The sequence below is a fragment of the Enhydra lutris genome, unplaced genomic scaffold, assembly GCF_002288905.1.
Source record: "Enhydra lutris kenyoni isolate GAN:26980312 unplaced genomic scaffold, ASM228890v2 scaffoldscaffold130, whole genome shotgun sequence".
NCBI classification, from domain to species: Eukaryota; Metazoa; Chordata; class Mammalia; order Carnivora; family Mustelidae; genus Enhydra; species Enhydra lutris.
Window position 1 is genome coordinate 399,349 of NW_019154214.1, and position 22,509 is coordinate 421,857.

At 38.1% G+C, this 22,509-nt stretch overlaps 1 protein-coding gene across 1 annotated transcript in view; it reads left to right on the forward strand.

Moving 5' to 3' along the window:
• LOC111139960 (eukaryotic translation initiation factor 2 subunit 3, X-linked-like) overlaps positions 1 to 20,618 on the forward strand; it is a 44,434-nt gene extending 23,816 nt beyond the window's left edge. Inside the window, exons 5-12 of the mRNA XM_022492353.1 lie at positions 840 to 934; positions 3,217 to 3,375; positions 5,181 to 5,315; positions 5,788 to 5,882; positions 6,217 to 6,361; positions 11,924 to 12,093; positions 12,974 to 13,146; positions 20,232 to 20,618. Coding sequence (XP_022348061.1) covers positions 840 to 934; positions 3,217 to 3,375; positions 5,181 to 5,315; positions 5,788 to 5,882; positions 6,217 to 6,361; positions 11,924 to 12,093; positions 12,974 to 13,146; positions 20,232 to 20,295 — 1,036 coding nt within the window. The 3' untranslated portion in view covers positions 20,296 to 20,618. The remainder of the gene's footprint in view (positions 1 to 839; positions 935 to 3,216; positions 3,376 to 5,180; positions 5,316 to 5,787; positions 5,883 to 6,216; positions 6,362 to 11,923; positions 12,094 to 12,973; positions 13,147 to 20,231) is intronic.
• The last annotated feature ends 1,891 nt before the right edge of the window (positions 20,619 to 22,509 follow it).

Consider the following 22,509-nt stretch of genomic DNA (forward strand, 5'->3'; position numbering starts at 1 on the left):
AAACCATAAGAGACTCTTAATCTCAGGAAACCGAGGGTTGCTGGAGGGCAGGGGGAGAGGAATGGGGTGTCTGGGTCATGGACATTGGGGAGGGTATGTGCTATGGTGAGTGCTGTGAAATGTGTGAGCCTGATGATTCACAGACCTGTACCCCTGGGGCAAATAATACACTATATGTTAATTTTAAAAAATAAAATAAAATAAAAAACAAATGATGCATCTAGAAAATGAAAAAGACATGAAGAGCATATATGGAGGGCAAATAAATACATCACTTATATGTCATTAAGTTTGGCTTTCGTATCATATTTCCAGTATATATTATATATATATAAAGTCTATATTTTCCTCACTTTCATATTTATCTTTGGGTGTTTTCCTGAGTTTATTTGAGCCTTGTTTTGGGGTAAGGTCTATCTGTAACTAGTTTTACCTGCTTTGTAATGACATTTCATCATTTTAATTTCAGCTGGCAATCTTATTTCAAAATTCTGGAACCATCAGGTTTTGAAGCCACTTTGCAACAAGAATAATTATTTTGGGGGGCGCCTGGGTGGCTCAGTGGGTTAAGCCTCTGCCTTCGGCTCAGGTCATGATCCCAGGGTCCTGGGATCGAGCCCCGCATCAGGCTCTCTGCTCAGCAGGGAGTCTGCTTCCTCCTCTCTCTCTCTCTCTCTGCCTGCCTCTCTGCCTACTTGTGATCTCTGCCTGTCAAATAAATAAATAAAATCTTTAAAAAAAAAAAAGAATAATTATTTTTGAAGTGATTTAACTGTTAGAAGGCAGTGACTTGAATGTTCAAATATTAATCCTAAATCTGATTGTTTCTTGATTATTAGACATGTTTCCTTTGTTGACTGTCCGGGCCATGATATTTTGATGGCTACTATGCTAAATGGTGCAGCAGTAATGGATGCAGCTCTTCTGCTGATAGGTAAATAATATCAAAATTGGTTTGACAAATCCCTTTGGAATCAATCCCATTTGGAATATTTAAAGGGGAACCAGTGCCTTTAGTGGCCATAAATGGGAACTAGCAGGTCACCCAAATTAACATCCATGTGTGCCGATATGAAAAAATATCAAGCAAGATGAACCTTGGGCTATTATCTAGTGACAATTCTTATGGTAGTATGCCCTTCACCCCCTAAAACTCATTTCTAAGTGAACAGTGCTTTCTTCTTACTATTGTTTTATTTAGAGTTTTTCATATAAAAGTATGCTAGGTTGAAAGAGGGTATTTTTTAATGTCTCTGGGTTGTCTGTGGTGTTATTGAATAGTGGTTTTTTAGATATGACTCTTACATGAAATGCTGACATAGGGCCTGCATAGAGGTTTTCAAAGTAAGGTTTTGCTTTCTTCCCTGGGTGAACTGTCAAGAGGTTTTGTAACTAGAGGCTACATGGAGTTTCAGGCCAAATATAAAGTTAAAGAGGTGTTTCCATCCAAGATTGCCTTTAGTTCTGACACCAAATGAAAGTCAGAAAGTTCCTGAACCATCTTTAGGTTGATAGTTTATTAGACTCCTATCTCATTGAAAGCTGTTACACTAAACACTTAAAATTTATTATAGGAGAGGGATGCATATTAAGGTGAGCCAAAGGGAGAGACATGTAGGTCATAGTCCAAAAGGGTTTCAACCATGAAATTTCCATTGTCCTTTCTCTGGAAGCAGAGGTTATTTTCTCAGCACTATTGATAACATTAATCACGAAATATTACAAACCAAGGGAAATTGCCTGAGTTTTTGTGTGGGAAATTTTTACTGAGGTGCCATTAAGCTTAAGTAACAAATTGCCCTTGTGGTTGGTTTGAGTCTCTAGACATACTGAGACCTCGTGTTCCCAATACCTCCACCTAAATCGGGCTTTTTCTGGCATAGCCAGCCTCTAAAATTATCAACTTTGGAACCCTACCCTAAGATCTGATGTAGTCCACCCCAAACCTAAATAAGGACACTCTTACCAGGAATGATAGGTTTTATTTTCAAATAGTCCAACACAAAGACCAATTTGTACAAAGCCAAATGCTTTCCTACACAGGAGTATACCTTTCAAGGAGTTTGGTACAAGGCATTTAATATCACAACTTGGGGAAGATAATCATTGGGTTACTAAAAATTTTGTGGTTTATAATGTGTAGTTGATAGTTTTCCTTTTTCTTATTAATAGCCATATCTGCTAATTGTTGCTATATGGCAAAGTACCTCAAAACCTAGCAGCTTAAGAATAACAGATATTTAATCATTATTTATGTGAACAGAGTTTTGTTGTCTCTAGCTAAAGAACTCAAAATTTATAGTAATTTCTCAGCGGGAGCTGGAGTTATATCAAGACGTCTGGGGCTAAAGAATCTGATTTTAAGTTCACTCAGACCGCATTTTCTCCTCAAGTGGGCCTTTGCATAAGTTGTCCAGTTGTCCTCATGACATTTCACCTGTTTTTTTTTCCCCAAGTTGGAAGCCAGAGTCCTTGTGATCTAACTTAAGAAGTGATATTGCATCACTTCTGAAATTTTCTTTGTTATTAGATGGCTTTCCAGTATTTAAAGGGAAGAATTTTACAAGGGTGTGACTGTGAGATCCTGGGGATTACTGGGAGCCATCTTTGTGATTGTCTTCTATAGGCTTGGATAATTATAATTTGTAGACTGCATTAAGCTACTTTCCTTCTTAACTGTTCTCCAGATTGGGTCAGAATATCCCAACTGGATAGAAGCAGAGGGATATATGTTACGTCTGAGTAAAAGCCATGAAGACTTTGAAAGAAGTCGAATTTGTTAAATTCCAAGGACTGTGCTTAGGATAGGGTTTAAAAGGTGGAGAGAATCCACGGAAATCAGTTGTGAAGTTTAAACAGGGTCTCACAGCGTCACCTGAGTGGCTCAGTCATTGGGACTTTGCCTTCGGCTCAGATCATGGTCCCAGGGTGGTGGGATGGAGCCCCACATCGGGCTCCCTGCCTAGCTGGAAGCCTGGTTCTCCCTTTCCCACTCCCCTGCTTATGTTCCCTCTCTTTCTCTATCTCTCTCTGTCAAATAAATGAAGTCTTTAAAAAATAATAAAAAATAAACAAAGTAAACAGGGCCTCACAGAGATACTTGGCAATGGTATAAGGAATTTGGTTTGAATGAGACATCCAGAAGTTTCTTTATTGGATGCCAACTAATTCTTATGACTCATTTTGTTTGTTTTTTATTCTTTATCATCAATTTAGCTGGTAATGAATCTTGTCCTCAACCTCAGACTTCTGAACATCTGGCTGCCATAGAAATAATGAAACTGAAACATATTTTGATTCTGCAAAATAAAATTGATTTGGTAAAAGAGAGTCAAGCTAAAGAACAGTATGAACAGATACTTGCATTTGTGCAAGGTAAGATGCTATAATAGTAAATAAACATGTGAGTTACTTTAACCCAGAAATCTTTTTTTTTTTTTTTTTAAGATTTTATTTTTTTATTTGTCAGAGAGAGAGAGAGATCACAAGAAGGCCGAGAGGCAGGCAGAGGCAGAGGGAGAAGCAGGTTCCCTGCCAAGCAAGGAGCCCAATGTGGGACTTGATCCCAGGATGCTGGGATCATGACCTGAGCCGAAGGCAGCCGCTTAACCAACTGAGCCACCCAGGCATCCCATTAACACAGAAATCTTAATGTAATTATCAAAAATGAAGTGAATTGATGAGTTATAAGCCTCTTTATCTGCCCATTACTTAATACTTTTATTGCTTTTAGCCATCTGATAGAAGCACTGAAATTTTTCTGAATTTGATTAAAGTGCATGTCAGCCAGAAAAGAAGTTCTAGTCTATAAATGTTACCAATTGGCTTGGGGGAGGGGCTGTTTTGAGAAGTAAATACTTTAAAAAAATTTTGGAGGGGGGGCACCTTGGGTGACTGAGTCATTTAAGCAAATCTTCCTCACATCATGATCCCAGAGTCCTCGGATCGAGTCCCACATTGGGCTCCCTCCTCAGTGGGGAATATGCTTCTCTCTCTCTCTGCTTGCTTATGCTCTCTTTCACTCATTCTCTCTCTCAAATAAATCTTTTTAAAAAAATTTTAGCAATATAATATTTTATTATAATAATAAAAATATGAAACACTTCGTGAATTTGGGTTTCATCTTTGCATATGGGGCCATACTAATCTTCTCTATATCAATAAAATTTTAGCACATATGCTACTGCCAACACCACCACCAATCATATGTTTTAAAAAATCTTTTTCCGGGGAGCCTGGGTGGCTCAGTCAGTTAAGCATCTGCCTTTGGCTTAGATCGTGATCTTGGAGTCTTGGAATGAGCCCCTCATCAGACTCCTTGCTCATGGGAGAATCACCTTCTCCCTCTGCTGCTTCCCCTCCTTGTACTCTCTCTCTCTACCTGTTGAATAAATAAATTTTTAAAAACTAATAATTAAAAAAATAAAAACTTGGGGCGCCTGGGTGGCTTAGTGGGTTAAAGCCTCTGCCTTCGGCTCGGGTCATGATCCCAGGGTCCTGGGATCGGGCCCCGCATCGGGCTCTCTGTTCAGCAGGGAGCCTGCTTCCTCCTCTCTCTGCCTGCCTCTCTGCCTACTTGCGATCTCTGTCTGTCAAATAAATAAATAAAATCTTAAAAAAAAAAATAAAATAAAAACTCTTCCTAATGATAGTAAAATGAGTGAAACTATCTTTTTTATTTCTTCGTTTATGTTCTAATTATTCTGACTTTGTTCTCATTGAGTATCTATTTCTAGAATTAGACCCAACAGTGATTTTTTTAATTTTCATAGTGGCCCTTTCACTAAAACTTAGTTTTTATTTGGAGCAAGACATGATGTATCTTTTTGATATTTGGTTCTTTGTCTTTTTTACTTGTTAAGAAACTCTGTCTATAGTAGCCAAATTATGCAGGTAATTTTATCCTTTTCAGATTCTAATTTAATTTAATAATTTTTCACTTACAGGGCATAATACTGAATTTTAGAGGGGGGAAAAACAAAATATTATGGATGTTTCTAAACAGAATGATCACAATCACTTTTCAGCCTTTTGGCTAAGATCAGTTTAAACAGAATGATTAATTCTTGTTACTGGCATTTGTATAGGGGTGTTTGATACCTATTTTAATGATCATAATTTTTTATCTAGTGTACACAACAATTTCTAGAAAACTGTCAAATTTTGGGTTTGTCAAATAGGTACAGTAGCAGAAGGAGCTCCTATTATTCCAATTTCTGCTCAGCTGAAATATAATATCGAAGTTGTTTGTGAGTATATTGTAAAGAAAATTCCAGTACCTCTAAGAGACTTTACTTCAGAACCCCGACTTATTGGTAAGAACTTAACCCGCTGGTTTTTATTGACCCTACCTTTTCATATGGTTGTTTTGCCCTTTCTTCAAATATGCTAACGTTATGAGGTGTATTGAGTTCCTGGAGTTATGACTTCAGTGTGTGAATCATTAAGGTGAGGGCTGTCCATAAGTAAGCCTTTAAAAGTCATCCTTTCACAGAATCATACAGATACAGTGTTATGTTCCTTTATAATAGTTATGTTGTACTTCATAGGGAAAGCATAAATATATCACTTACTGATCAGGTTAATTTCATTGTCCATTATACGTAAAACTGCAGTGGTGATTGGAATAATAATATTTTCCTATAATATTTTTCTACCAAGTCAGCTCTGAGATATAGATTTCAAGCAGCTACTGCTGTACAAAACACTAACTTGAGTATTTCTTCTAATTAAAATAACAGGATGAGCTTTATGGTTTCTTTCCTTTATTCCTTATCATCTTCACAGTTATTAGGTCTTTTGATGTCAACAAACCTGGCTGTGAGGTTGATGACCTTAAAGGTGGTGTGGCTGGTGGCAGCATATTAAAAGGAGTATTAAAGGTAAACTAAATTGTAAATTTTTGTTTCTTAAATGGAAAAAAATATATGGTTAAAATCTAAAAATGTTAGAAATATGTATTTTTTACTACTTTGTACTTTAAATATGTCTGGTGTGAATCATAGCTTTCTTATATGTAAGTGGTTAATTGAGTGGTTATTAGCTTTCTAACTTCTGCATTTTTAAGTTTTTTGTCCTTCTGGAGTAATACTGAAATTATTGTTGGAATACATGCCTTTTCAGTTTAGCAGTCTATCAGTTAGGACTGTTTACACATAAATGGTAATTGTGTTGTCTGAAAAATTTTAATTACTCTATTTAATTACTCTCTTTTAGGTGGGCCAGGAGATAGAAGTCAGACCTGGTATTGTTTCCAAAGATAGTGAAGGAAAACTCATGTGTAAACCAATCTTTTCCAAAATTGTGTCACTTTTTGCAGAACACAATGATCTTCAGTATGCTGCTCCAGGGGGACTTATTGGTAAGAATTTTCATTTCATCTATAAGCTGTTATTAGTGGTTAGTCATAATACTATGTCAAGTGCATTATCTGAAAGTATATGTCTCTGATTAGATATTTTAACTCAATGTGGAAAAGCAGGTTATGCAAGTATATAGGTAGTTTAGTTAGTGATTTTATTTTTTACTTATTTATTTATTTAAATGATTTTATTTATTTATTTGACAGAGAGAGACAGCAAGAGAGGGAGCGCAAGCAGGGGGAGTGGGAGAGGGAGAAGCAGGCTCTCCACTGAGTAGAGAGCCTGAGGCAGAACTCGATCCCAGGACCCTGGGATCAAGACCTGAGCCGAAAGTGGACACTTAAGAACTGAGCCACCCAGGTGCCCCAAAATCTGGGATTTTTTTTCCTTTTATTTATTTTTTATTTTTTTTTAATTAATTTATTTTTAACTCTGGTATAGTTAACATACAGTGTTATCTTAGCTTCAGGTATACATTGTAGTCTTATACATTACTCAGTAATTCATCATGATAAGTGTTCTCTTGTTCCCCTTCAGCTTAATTAATACCCACCTACCTCCCCTCTGGTAACTATTAGTTTATTTTCTAGAATTAAGAATCTCTTTCTTTTTTGTTCTCTTTTTCTTGTTCATTTGTTTTATTTCTTATATTCCACATATGAGTGAAGGCAAATGCTGTTTGTCTTCTCTAATTTATTTCACCTAGCAGAACCTGTAGATCCATACATGCTGTTGCAAATGACAAGATTTCATTCTTTTTTATGGCTGCTATTCCATTTTATATATACACATCTTTTTTATTCATTTTATTTATTTATTTTTTTTTAAGATTTTATTTATTTATTCGACAGACAGAGATCACAAGTAGGCAGAGAGGCAGGCAGAGAGAGAGAGAGAGGAGGAAGCTGGCTCCCTGCTGAGCAGAGAGCCCGATGTGGGACTCGATCCCAGGACTCTGGGATCATGACCTGAGCCGAAGGCAGAGGCTTTAACCCACTGAGCCACCCAGATGCCCTTTTTTATTCATTTTATAGATGGATACGGGCTGCTTCATATTTTGCTTATTTTATTTTATTTTATTTATTTATTTATTTTTTTAAAAGATTTTATTTATTTATTTGAGAGAGAGACAGTGAGAGAGAGCATGGGCGAGAAGGTCAGAGGGAGAAGCAGACTCCCCATGGAGCTGGGAGCCCGACGCGGGACTCGATCCCGGGACTCCGGGATCATGACCTGAGCCGAAGGCAGTCGTCCAACCAACTGAGCCACCCAGGCGTCCCTTTTTTGCTTATTTTAAATAATGGTGCAGTAAACATGTGGATGCATGTCTGTTTGAATTAGTGTTTTCATATTCTTGGGGTAAATACCCAGTAGTGAAATTGCTGAATTATATGGTGTTTCTAATTTTAACTTTCTGAGGAACCTCCGTACTATTTTCCAGAGTGGCTATACCAGTTTACATTCCCACCAACAGTGTAAGAGGGTTTCCTTTTCTCTGATGCTTCCCAGTACCTATTTTTTTAATTTTAGCCATCTTTTTAAAAAATATTTTATTTATTTATTCGAGAGACAGAGAGCATAAGCAGGGGGGCGGGGTGGGAGATGGAGAAGCAGACTTCCTGCTGAACAGGGAGCCCGATGTGGGGCTCTATCCCAGGATCCTGAGGTCATGACCTGAGCTGAAAGCAGACGCTTGATTGACTAAGCCAGCCAGGCACTCCTGATTTTAGCCATCCTTTTTTTTTTTTTTTAAGATTTTATTTGACAGAGAAATCACAAATAGACAGAGAGGCAGGCAGAGAGACAGGGGGAAGCAGGCTCCCTGCTGAGCAGAGAGCTCCATGGATGGCTCGATCCCAAGACCCTGAGACCATGACCTGAGTCCAAGGCAGCAGCCTAACTCTCTGAGCCACCCAGGCGCCCATGATTTTAGCCATCTTGACAGGGTGAGGTTGGAATTTTGATTTGCATTTCTCTGAGATGAGTCATGTTGAACATCTTTTCATGTGTCTATGGCCATTTACATGTCTTCTTTGGAAGAATGTCTGTTCATGTCTTCTGCCCATTTCTTAATTGAATTATTTGGTTTGGAGGATGTTGAGTTTGTTAAGTTCTTTATATATTTTGGTTACTTACCTCTTATCAGATATATTATTTGCAAATATCTTTTCCCATTCCATAGTTTGCCTTTTAGTTTCCTTCATGTTTAAGCCATTATTATTATTATTATTATTATTATTATTATTATTATTATTATTTTTAATATTCTTTGTTACTTTCTTTTCTCTGCTTTCTGGGAGTTCCATTATGCATTGGTTGTATACTTGATTATGTCATGTACGTCTCTGAGATTGTTCGTTCTTTCCTTTTTTTTTTTTTTTTTTAAGATTTTATTTATTTATTTGACAGAGAGAGATCACAAGCAGACAGAGAGGCAGGCAGAGAGAGAGAGAGAGAGGGAAGCAGGCTCCCCGCCGAGCAGAGAGCCCGATGCGGGACTCGATCCCAGGACCCTGAGATCATGACCTTAGCCGAAGGCAGCGGCTCAACCCACTGAGCCACCCAGGCGCCCCTGTTCGTTCTTTCTTTTGGGATTTTATTTATTTAGAGATTGAGAGGACACATAGGTGAGCATAAGGGATAGTCAGAGGGGAGAGAATCTTGAGCACACTCCTCACTGAGCATTGAGCTCGCCTCAGGGCTTGATCCCAAGACCCTAAGATCAAAAGTCTAAGCCAAAATCAGGAGTTTTTCACTCAACCAACTGAGCCACCCAGGTGCCCTATTCATTTTTGGTTTTTATTTTTGATCAGAATGAATAATATCAGTTGATCTATCTTCAAGTTTGCTGATTCTTTTTCCTGTTTCAGTATGCTGTTCAGCTTCTTTGGTGATCATTCCTTTCAGTTATTATCCTTTTCAACTCCAGAATGTTATTTGGTTCTCTTATACTGTGTATGGCATTGTTGATGATGTCTTCTTGGGGAGACATCATTTTCATACTTACATTCTGTTCATTAGATATCCTTTTCTTTAGTCTTCACACATATTAAAAAGATGCCAGTTTAGTCTTTGTTTAGTAACTCTAAGGTTTCTAGGGCTTCATGATGTTGTTTTTATTTTTATTAAAGAGAGCATGCACAAGCATGAGGGAGGGGCAAAGGGAAAGAGACAAGCAGACTCCCCACTGAGCCAGGAGCCCAATGCAGGGCTCCATCTGAGGACCCTGAGATCATGTCCTGAGCTGAAGGCAGATACTAACCAACTGAGCCACCCAGGTGCCCCATGAAGTTGTTTTTAAAATTGCTTTAGTTTTTTGTAAAGGCCATACTTCTTGTGTTGCATGTCTCATGACTTTCTCTTGAGAGCAACATTTTAGATGATACGTGTCCTCTCTGAAGACTAGATTCTCTCCTCTCCTAAGGGTTTGTTTCTACTTCTTATGTTAGTTGTCACTGTATTTACTGACTTTCCTGAACTAATTCCATAATGTCTGTTTTCTTTTCATGTGTGCTCACTGAAGGTAGCTTAGTTAGTTTAGCGCTTAGCCAGTGATTGAGAAGAAGAAATTTCCTTAATACCTTAGAACCTGTAGTCCTCCCAGCCTTTATTAAAGAACTCTGGTGTGTCAATGACATATCACTAACTGAACAAAGCTAAACAAGCTAAGAAGGAGGAGGAGGGTAGGAAGGGAGAAGTGAAACAAGATGGGACCAGGGAGGGAGACAAACCATAAGAGACTTAATTGGGGCGCCTGGGTGGCTCAGTGGGTTAAAGCCTCTGCCTTTGGCTCAGGTGTTGGTCTCACGGTCCTGGGATCGAGTCCCGAATCAGGCTGTCTGCTCAGCAGGGAGCCTGCTTCCTCCTCTCTCTCTGCCTGCCTCTCTGCCTACTTGTGATCTCTGTTTGTCAAATAAATAAAATCTTAAAAAAAGAGAGAGAGAGACTTTTTAATCTCAGGAAATGAACTGAAGGGTTGCTGGAGGTTGCGGGGGTGGGATAAGATGGCTGAGTTATGGACATTGAGGAGGGTATGTGCTGTGAATTATGTAAGCCTGATGATTCACGGTCCTGTACCCCTGGGGCTAATAATACATTATATGTTAATTTAAGAAAAGGGGGGAGCAGGCGCCTAGGTGGCTCAGTGGGTTAAAGCCTCTGCCTTTGGCTCAGGTCATGATCCCAGGGTCCTGGGATCGAGCCCCACATCGGGGCTCTCTTTTCAGCAGGGAGCCTGCTTCCCTTCCTCTCTCTCTACCTAGCTCTCTACCTACTTGTGATCTCTGTCAAATAATAAATAAAATCTTTAAAAGAAAAAAAAAATTGTTGGTGCAGTCTTTTAGCTCTCAGCCAGGCAGTTAAACAACTCTGTCTCATCCCTTACTAACATTTTAAAACTAGTAGACTTAAGAGCTTAAAGCACTATCAGGTCTTTCTTGAGCATGTACACAGCCTTAAACATATATATTATTCACTGGATTTGTACATATATATCCAAATTTTCAAAGTTCCCATGGACATGTGTTTTTTGTTTTTATTGTTTTAAAGCTTTTTGTTAATGTGTTGTTTTCCCCACCTATTATCTTTCAGTTCCCTGAGGAAAACACTTTTTACATTAGACCTCCAGACAGTCTTGGAAGTGGAATCTTCCAGGGAGGTCTCAAACTAATCAAATGATAGCCATTTGGGAATGAGAAATTAAAGGAGCTCCAGCCCTGTTCTCTATATAGCCTTGCTGGTTTTCATGACAAATGCAAGTTGTTAATAGTGCTGTCACGGAAATTGGTTTGAATAGTGATTGGAGTAGGATAAGTTAAAATGTGACAGTTTTCTGCTCTTACTGAGATACAGATGTTTTTCTTAGTAAATGCTGCTTAGATTATAGCAAGCCTTTGGCTAAATTCCAGAATTTTAAAAATGTTTTGACATTTTTGTCACTTTTTCATTCTATTTATGGAAAACAAAGCTTGGGCCTTTACTCCATCATTTTACTGACACTTTTTCTTTGCGGAACTTTATTATATGTTGATAATAAAAGTTCACAGTGTATCATTGTGGATTTTTTTTTTTTTTTACGAATATGGAAATTCTGAACATGTTCATGTAAACTTTTATTGTACCAATATACAAAAATACAAGAATAATGTAATGACAATCCTATATCTGCCAACCAGCATTAACAATTACCAATTTTATTTCTGCAAATCAATCATTATCAGCTTTGTAATTTTTCAATTTTTATTAAGATAAAATATCTTATTAAATGGTTGTTTTCTGTTAAACAGTTCTTCCTTTATTTATAATTTAAATAAAAATGGTTTTTTATTCTTAAAATTTAATCAAGCTTTGTTTCCAACCCTGTTCTTTTTTAGGTAAAGCTAAGAGTTGATTGTAGGGGAATTGTTCATGATTTTAATTTTGTGACTGTGATATGGTATCAATGTAACATAATTTGGTTAAGTTGTATAGCTACATGTTGTACTGGTTTGACTAACTTTACCTTTGTAAACATTTTAAGAAATACAAAGTTGAAATATGTGACATATTTTATTTTATCTCAGGAGTGGGAACAAAAATTGACCCAACTTTGTGCCGGGCTGACAGAATGGTGGGACAAGTACTTGGTGCAGTTGGAGCTTTACCAGAGATCTTCACAGAACTAGAAATCTCCTATTTCCTACTTAGACGGCTGCTAGGGGTACGCACTGAAGGAGACAAGAAAGCTGCAAAGGTGATCTTTTTTTTTTTTAAGATTTATGTGTTTATTTGAGAAAGAGAGAGAAGCACACTTCCTGCTGAGTGACTCTTGGTTTTAGCTGAAGTCCTGATACAAAGGTTGTGAGATAGAGCCCTAGTCAGACTCCACACTCAGTGCAGAATCTGCTTGAGAGTCTCTCTCCATTTTCCCATCCCCACTTATGCACATGCTGTCTCTCTCTCTCAAATACATAAATAATCTAAAAAAAAAAAACAATAAATCAATCAATAAAACTTGTATTTGTCATTTTGGGGGAAGTTCCTTTAATAAAGGTGTACTGTCTGAATTTTAATGAAATACAAAGACCTTAAAGACACTGATCTGAATTTGAGCATGAGGTTATAAGCACAGACAACAGCAGTAAGTAATACAGTGGCTAGTAATTCCAATAATTATATGTGTAAATGCTAGAAATAAAACAGCTAAGAGTGATATAATAGGTGTTACCCAATTCTATAGAATCCAGAAGATTTAAGTATCTACATAAATGGAATTAGAACTTCCAGACCCACTTAACTATCATATTATTCTTGTCTTGCTTCCCCTTTCAAGAAATTGTGCAAACTCTCTCTGCCACAAGCCTCTTCAGATTTTAAGATTTTGGTTGATTTTATTATTTTTTAGTAGCTTATTTTAGTGTTAGATTATTTGAATGTTCTTTTAGTGCTAAATAAACCTTTTGCTTTGATACCTGTAATATATATATACTTCAGATCTTGTAAGTGTAATTTGTGCAGAATTTCTTTTTTCCTCTATAGCTAATTTTTTGCAGTGGTATTTAATAAATTCTCACTTTGTATTGGAAAACATTTTATTATGTTAATGGGGTTTTTTTCCTTAATTTATTTTCCAGGTGCAAAAGCTTTCTAAGAATGAAGTGCTTATGGTAAACATAGGGTCCCTATCAACAGGAGGAAGAGTGAGTGCAGTCAAGGCTGACTTGGGTAAAATAGTTCTCACTAATCCTGTGTGCACAGAAGTGGGAGAAAAGATTGCCCTTAGCCGCAGAGTTGAGAAACACTGGCGGTGAGTTTTTCAATTTTGCCTCTATCTGTCATTGGTGTCAAGAAAACAGCAGGAGTACGTGGCTGACTCAGTCAGAAGAGCATGTGACTCTTGGTTGTGTGTTTGAGTCCCACAATGGGTGTAGAGATTACTAAAATAAAGTGAATACACTTTAAAAAAAAAAAATAGCACATTATCTTTTGGTATATTCTTTTTTCTTTTTTAAGATTTTATTTATTTATTTATTTGTCAGAGACATAGCAAGACACGGAACACAAACAAGGGGAAGGGGAGAGGGAGAGGGAGAAGCAAGCTCCCTGCCAAGCAGAGAGCCTGATGCAGGGCTCAAGACTGGAACTCTGGGACTGTGACCTAAGCCAAAGGCAGTTGCTTAATGACTGAGCCACCCAGGTGCCCTCCGGTGATACATTCTTCATGGTATATGTACTCATAGTTATGCATATTTTTCCTTTCATTTTAAACTGTTTTTACTTTTTTTTTTTTTCTGTTTTTACATTTTAATTGTGGTGTATCTAACAGTGTTATATTAGTTTCAGATGTACAATATGATGATTGAGCAATTCTATACATTACTCATTACCCATCACACTCCTTAATCCACATCATCTGTTTAACCCATTCCTCCCACCACCACCCTTATTGTAACCATTAGAGTGTTCTCTGTAGTTAAGGATGGGTTTTCTTGCTTTGTCTCTCTCTTTTTTTTTTTAAGATTTGATTTATTTATTTTAGAGAGAGAGTTTGAGTAGTGGGAAGGGAGAGGCAGACTCCCTGCTGAGCCAGGAGCCCAACGTTTTTATTTATTTATTTGAAAGAGAGGGAAAGAATAAGCAGGGCAGAGGAGCACAGAGGCAGAGGCAGAAGCAGTCTCAATCCCAGGACACCAAGATCATACCTAAGCTGAAGGCAGATGCTTAACCAGCTGAGCCACCCAGATGCCCCTCTTTTTCCTTTTGCTTATTCATTTTATTTCATAAAATTTGTAAACTCCAAATATGAATGAAGTATTTGTCTTTCTCTGACTGCCTTTTTTCTCTTAGTACTCTCTAGCTCCATCCACATTGTTATAAATGGCAAGATTTCATTCTTTTTATGGCTCAATAATATTCCAATATATGTACACTACATCTTTATGTATTCATCAGTGGATGAACCCTTGGCTGCTTCCATAGTTTGGCTATTGTTGATATTGCTGCTATAAATATTAGGGTTCTTGTATCCCTCAAATTAGTATTTTTATATCCTTTCGATAAATTCCTGGTGGTGCAATTGCTGGGTCGTATGGTAGCTCTGTTTAACCTTTTGAAGAATTCCATACTGTCTTCCCGAGTGACTGTACCAACTTGCATTCCCACCAGCAGTGCAGGAGGGTTCCTTTTTCTTCAGATCCTCACCAACTTGTTGCTTCATCGCTTTTTATTGAATTCAGTAGTTTTCATGGCATATTTGTATAATTGGAAATCTTTATTTCCAACCCTGACTTGTAAGCCTATATAGTTCAGTTTTTTATTCCAGTTACTACAACTAGCTTTCCTTTAATCTCAGACACATCTGTATAAAATCCTTCAGAATCAGTTTTTTTTTTTTTTTAAGATTTTATTTATTTTTTTGACAGAGATCACAAGTAGGCAGAGATACAGGCAGAGAGAGAGGAAGGGAAGCAGGCTCCCCGCTGAGCAGAGAGCCCGATGCGGGGCTCGATCCCAGGACCCTGGGACCATGACCTGAGCCGAAGGCAGAGGCTTTAATCCACTGAGCCTCCCAGGCACCCCCAGAATCAGTTTTGACTATATTCTTATACATGTTTAACTTAGTTGATTTTTTTTAAACCACTGATTAGGGACACCTGGGTGGCTTAGTTGGTTAAACATCTGCCTTTGGCTCAGGTCATGATCCCAGCATCTTGGAATTAAGTACCATGTCCGGCTCCTTGCTCAGCAGGAAGATTGCTTCTCCCTCTCCCTTTGTATCCCCCCACCCTGCTCATTCTCTCTTCTCTCTTAATAAATAAAAATCTTTAAAATAAATAAAAAGATGGGCACCTGATTGGCTCAGTGGGTTAAGCCTCTGCCTTCGGCTCGGGTCATGATTCCAGGGTCCTGGGATCGAGCCCCACATCGGGCTCTCTGCTCAGCGGGGAGCCTGCTTCCTCCTCTCTCTCTGCCTGCCTCTCTGCCTACTTGTGACCTCTATCTGTCAAATAAATAAATAAAATCTTTAAAAAAAAATAAAATAAAATAAATAAAAAGATAAATCACTATATTAGCTTACATAACCTATACCTCTTATTATTTCAGTATGTATTTCTTAAGAATAAGAATAGTGTCTGTGTAACCACTTCAGGAATTTTAGCATTGACAAAATACTAAAATCTGAACTCTGAGTTCCTGTTTTGACATTTATGTCAATATTGTTCTTTTTTTTTTTTTTTTTTTTTGAGAGAGAGAGAATGAGTGAGAGAGAGCCTAAAAGAGGAGGTCAGAGGGAGAAGCAGACTTCCCAAGGAGCTGGGAGCCCGATGCGGGACTCGATCCTGGAAGTCCGGGATCGTGACCTGAGCCGAAGGCAGTCGCTCAACCAACTGAGCCACCCAGGCGCCCTCAATATTGTTCTTTATTGCATTTTTCTTTCTTCAGTGCAGAACCACACATTTCATTTCCATTTTGTTTCTATAGTCTTTTTTATTTTTTTTAAGATTTTATTTATTTATTTGACAGAGAGAGAGAGTGATAGCAGGAACACAAGCAGGGGGAGTAGGAGAAGGAAAGCAGGCTTCCCAGTGAGCAGGGAGCCGGATGCAGGGCTCAATCTCAGGACCCTGGGATCATGACCTGAGCTGAATGAAGGCAGATGCTTAAGGACTGAGCCACCCAGACACCCCTATTGTCTTTTTTATATGGAACTTTCTTAGCATTTCTTTATCTTCGCATGAATTGACATTTTTAAACAGTAAAAGCCAGTTTCCCTTATTAAAATTGAGGTTATATATTCAAGACCAGAATGCTCTAAAGGTACTATTGTATCCTTAAGAATCACGTATCAGGAAACTGCGTGGTTCACTTGCTTTAAGTGTGTGCCTTCAGCTCAGGTCATGATCCCAGGGTCCTGTGATCGAGACCCACATTGAGCCCCACATTGGTCTTCCATCTCACCAGGGAATCTCCTTCTCCTTCTCCCTGTACACACTCTCTGTGTCTTGATCTGTCTCAAGTAAATAAATAAAATCTTTAAAAAGGGGGAGGGAAATCACATTTCAGAAGCACACAGGACATTACCTACAGTGTGATGTTAATTTTGTTCATGTCATCAAGGTGTCTTTTACAAAGTTTCTCTTTTCATGGTTGCAGCTAATAAGCCATATATGGAGAACTTTTGAGACTCTGCAAATACCCTATTTCTCATCAGATTTAACCCCTTCATTACTCTTTTTTTTTTTTTTTTTTTTTTTTTTTTAATTAAAAAGTTATCTCCATGTCCATCCAGCCTGGGGCTTTAGCTCACAACCCGAAGATCAAGAGCCTCTTGCTCTGGGCACCTGGGTGGCTCAGTCAGTTAAGTGTCTGTCTTCAGCTCAGGTCATGATCCCAAGGTCCTGGGGTTGAGTCCCACAATGGGCTCAGCGGGAAGTCTGCTTCTCTGTATGCCTGTGTCCCTCCCACCCACACTCATGCTCTCTTGTCTCTCTCTTGAATATATTTTAATAAATAAATTCTTTTTAAAAAAGAGTCTCATACTCTACCAACTGAGCCAACCAGGTGCTCCCTTTTAATTATTCTCACCTGGATTAATCTTATCTCTGGGAATAGGAAAATAACGTTTTTTTTTCTGTATCTGTGCCACTTTCCACATGTATCGTTTGGCATCCCTCTTTCCTGTTTATTTATTTAGGTATATATTACAGTGTGGGCTCAAAGGTGTTTATTCAATGAGTTGTGATCCTTTACTTCTGTTTGTTTTTATTTTGATGGTCATCACCACATTGGCCAATAGGATTCTCTTCAAATTTATTCCTAGGTTCTTTTGACGTGACTCCAGAGCATTTTCTTACTTTCTGGTGTAAATCATCCGGCCTCGTCTCTTTCTCTACCTGCACTATTCCTGGACTCAAGCATGTTTTGTGTTTAGAAACAAATGTCTTGATGTGCCCATTGCTCCCAGGTTTCTAAGTCCATAAACCTGTGACACCTGCTGGTTGTTCTTTTGCTTCTTCCCAGATTATGTCCTGAGTCTATCCTTTCCATTCTGAATAGCATCATTGTAGCTCATACTGTCATTATTTCACACTGTATTTTTCCCTTTTCAATGACTTCATTGCCTGATCAAGTATAATCTCTCCAAAAGAGTTTATCATACTATCCTCAAAAAATTCCAGTAGTTCTTCACATTTCGTTAATATGCAAGGCCTTTATACAGGCTGGCTTCAGTCTGATGTTTTCTCTGCTTCTTCTGTGTAAACCCTTACAGTTATACTTGTCTTTATTTTCAGTGTCCTCCTCATTATTTGAGACTCCTTTGACTCTCTGTACCTTTCTGTCTTCCTTATTGATTCTTCCCTGATGCCCACTGTCCTATGATGATTTCATTGATCATTTTATCATCTAGAAAATTTATCTAACTTACTGTTAATCTTTAAAAAGTTAGGTTTTAGGGGTGCCTGGGTGGTGCAGTCAGTTAGACATCCAACCTGAGACCCAGGGTCTCAGGGTCATGAGAGCGAGCCCCACATCAGATTCTGTGCTGGGCCTGGAGCCTGTGTACTATTCTCTCTCCCTCTTCTTCTTTCCCTACCCCCCCAGTCCTCACTCACGTGGGCACTCTCAAAAAAAAAAAAGTCAAGTCTTACTACCTTTTAAGTAACTGATCCTGTTTTGTAGTGATTTAAACTCATTTGATTTTAATATCTCCTCTGTTATAAACATTATTTCCACACTATATAAATAAGTATAAATAATACAAAATTTTCAGAGATCTTTAGCGTGGAACACATCACTTAGTAGAATGAAACGTTTCCAGAAATGCAACTCCTCCGTGAATGAACACTTGTATTGGTTTCACTTTTTGTTTTGGTTTTTAAAGATTTTTAAGTAGTCTCTATACCTAATGTGGTGCTTGAACCCATAACCCTTTGGGGCTTGAACTCATCCAGAGTGGTATGCTCTGGGGCTCCTGGGTGGCTCAGTCGTTAAGTGTCTGCCTTGGGCTCTGGTCATGATCCCAGGGTCCTGGAATGGAGCCCCACATCGGGTTTCCTGCTCAGTAGGAAGACTGCTTCTCCCTCTCCCTCTGCCCCTGCTTGTGTTCCCTCTCACTCTGTTTGCTCTCAAATAAATAAAATCTTTAAAGAAAAAAAAAAAAAAAAGTGGTGTGCTCCACTAACTGACCCAGCCAGGCACCCGTGCTTTCAATTTTTTTGGCTATTCTGTTTTGATGAACTTAGGAACATGGTATATAAATATCTGTATGTATTTGTGTCCCTACACTCAGTTTTTTTGGGAGGTATATGTCCTGAAGTAGATTGCTGGATCATAGGATAATTCTGCTTTTAATTTACGAGGAACCATAGATAAACCATTTATCATAAAGCTTTCCAAAAGTTTTTATTTATATTTAGATGGGTTTTGTTCTAGAAGCTAGTTCAGTTGATAGAGCATGGGATCTTGATCTCGGGGTCATGAGGTTGATCATAGAGATTATTTAAAAAAAAAAATACTTTAAAAAAAAGTAGCACAGAGTGTTAAGTGTCTTACTCTTGATTTCAGCTCAGGTCATTATCTCAGAGCTGTGAGATTGAGCCCCTTGTTGGGTTCCACATTCAGCAGAGTCTGCTTAAGATTCACCCTCTCTCTCTACCTCTCCATTTTGCTCTTTCTGACTCTTTCTCTCTAAAATAAATAAATAAATCTTTTTTTTTTTTTATTATCTCTTTTTTGAAACTATTTTGGGGATCCCCCTAGCTCAGTCAGTTTAGCATCTGCCTCCAGCTCAGATCATGATCCCAAGGTCCTGGGATCAAGTCCCGAATTGGGCTCCCTCCCTGCTCAGCTGGAAGTCTGTTTCTCCCTTTGCTTGCTCCTCCCCCTCCTTGTGCACTCTCTCTCTTTAGGGGCACCTGCGTAGCTCAGCTGTTAAGCATCTGCCTTCTGCTCCCTTGACCGAGCCCCGAATCAAGCTCCTTGCTCAGCAGGAAGCCAGCTTCTCCCTCTCCCACTCCCCCTGCTTGTGTTCCCTCTCTTGCTGTTCGATGTGTCTCTCAAATAAATAAAATCTTTAAAAAAATTAAAAAGTAGGGGCGCCTGGGTGGCTCAGTGGTTGAGGCCTCTGCCTTCCACTCGGGTCGTGGTCCCGGGGTCCTGGGATCGAGCCTCGCGTCGGGCTCTCTGCTCGGCAGGGAGCCTGCCTCCTCCTCCTCTCTCTCTCTGCCTGCCGCTCTGCCTACTTGTGATCTGTCTGTCAAATAAAAAAAAATCTTTAAAAAAAAAAAATTAAAAAGTAGGGGTGCCTGGGTGAACAAGGAGTCTCCTTCTCCCTTTTCCACTCCCCCACTTGTATTCCCTCTCTTGCTGTCTCTCTCTCTGTCAAATAAATAAATAATCTTTAAAAAAATTTTAAAAAGTAATGTTTACAAACTATATGTTCTACTTCCTTTTCTTATTTTATTTCCCTTCATTTATTTCCCTTATTCCCACTATAATGTTTTGAGGTATTGTGAAAGAGGTATTTTCCTAAGAGAAAAAGACTGATGATTTTTTTTTTTTTAAATTAGTTTGGTGTGTTTTATCTAGTGGCATGCTTCCTTACAGGGAAATGAAGTGCTTTTATTTACTGATTTAATGAGTACATATGTTTTTTTTAGAGAAAGGTATGCATGTTTATGGTAACAACTTCTTCCCTTTTCTTTGGTCATTCATGTTAGCCAAATCTATTATGTCCTTAATCTCAGGAGATAATACAGATTTTTCTTTATAGAGGAACATGTTATGGAAACAGGTTTGAATTTAGAAGATAGTTAAAATCAGTTATGTAAAGATTTTATGATGATGCTGATAAAATAGATTAAAAATTCATGATTTCTTTTCTTTTTGCAGTTTAATTGGTTGGGGTCAAATAAGAAGAGGAGTAACCATCAAGCCAACAGTTGAAGATGACTAAGAATATCATTTAAATAGCACATTTAGATGAAGTTACAATTTCTCTTAAACTGGGTTGTAATTTCAAAGCAATACCGGGAATATATTTCATAGTTCTTAGTTTAGTAGAAGCTGTAACGTTGTTCTCATCTTCTTGTGATGAAGATTTAACTTCTAAGTAACAGGGTCTACAGTAGTTGCCAAAATTGGCATATTTTTGGATTTAATCCAACATTTTAGCAGAAGCTGATTATTGCTAAACATTATCAAATTTATACATCACTTCATGTTTGAAATAAAAAAGCTGTTAAAACCAGCCTTTTCTAAGGTATGGGTACCACTCAACCTGTCTAAAATGAAGTTTTTCTTCTTACTTTTTATGATATGTCTTTGCGTATTCTCTAGGCTTGAAGGGGTTTTACACCAGTAAAAACCCAAAGACACAAAGTCTTCTTAAAAAATCAGCTCACTTTCTACCCCATATTTTATGCAGCCTTGTCTTTAAAATTTAGTATGAAATTGGTAGGCTTAAATTAAATTGTCATTTAGAGTATGAGTGCTCATTTACATGGACAACCTTTTCTTCTTATTATTCTTTTCCTAGATAGGAACATAGAAAGCTAAAAGCAGTTATCCTTAGCCCTTTTACTTCTTTTTCTTTTTTTTTTAAAGATTTTATTTATTTATTTGAGAGAGAGAGAGAGCATGAGAAGGGCGAGAGGTCAGAGGAAGAAGCAGACTCCCTGCCGAGCAGGGAGCCTAAGGCGGGACTCAGTCCCAGGACTCCAGGATCATGACCTGAGCTGAAGGCAGTCACTCAACCAACTGAGTCACCCAGGTGCCCCAGCCCTTTTATTTCTATACTGATTTCTCTTTGGTTTTTCCTGAAAAACTTTTACTCAAAACAGTATTTTCTTTCTGGAAAATATGATTTTACCAAATAATTCTAGATAAAGAACATAGTTTTCTAAACTGTTCATTTGATATAATTTAAACACAATCTAATACTAGTAATTTTTTTCTGCTATCAAATAACAAGTATTTTTGCCACTTTTCTTAAAATACTTGAAGTTATTAAGTTGCCAAAATTGCCAAAATACCATTTTAATCCATATTGAAAAAAAACCAGAGCTTACAGAATATGCTGATATTCTAAAGCAATTTGCCAAGGGGAGTAAATTATATTTTCCTGTTTTTTAGGTTCCGTATTTTGAATAATTATAAATCTAAATCCACTCATTAACTCTCCAGTATATAACAGTGTTTAAAATCTGGTACCCTGTGATAGTACAGAAACTCAAATCTTTTGCACTATTTGTTTTACTATAAAAAAACAAAAAGCACTAAACATTAACATTAGGCTGTTGGGGATTTACTTATAAATTTATTTATATTTAATTTAAAGATTCATCTATTTTAGTTAGAGAGAGTGAAGCAGGCTCCCCACTGAATCCAGAGTTCAACTGGGGGCTCAATCCCACAACTCTGAAATCAACAGTATCCCTATAAAGATTCCTTTTTTTTTTTAATTTAATTTAATGTGTGTGTGTGTGTGTGTGTTACAAAATTCATTGTTTATGCACTATACCCAGTGCACCATGCAATACGTGCCCTCCTTAATACCCACCACCAGGCTTACTCAACCCCCCACTCCCCTTCCCTCCAAAACCCTCAGTTTGTTTCTCAGAGTCCACATTTTCTCATGGTTTGTCTCCCCCTCCCTATAAAGATTCTTTTTTTTTTTTTTTAATTTATTTATTTGATAGACAGAGATCACAAGTAGGCAGAGAGGCAGGCAGAGAGAGAGGAGGAAGCAGGCTCCCTGCTGAGCAGAGAGCCCGATGTGGGTCTCCATCCCAGGACCCTGGGATCACGACCCGAGCCGAAGGCAGAGGCTTTAACCCACTGAGCCACCCAGGCGCCCCCCTATAAAGATTCTTGATATGAAATTTGAAGTACTCCATTGCCTTTGTGAAGCTACTGGAATCATAACGTGAAATTGTTTGAATGCATTTTCTGGGTGTGACAAAACAATGTTTTTGTTCTTAAATACATTTGTGGGGTGCCTGGGTGACATAGTCCGTTAAACATCTGACTTTTGTTTCAGTTCAGGTCATGATCTCAGGGTGGGGACTGAGCACCACATCAGGCTCTGTGCTGAGCACGGAGTCTGCTAGGGATTCTCTTCCTCTTGGCTCTACCTCTTCCCCTGCTGTGCATTCATACTTTGTCTTTT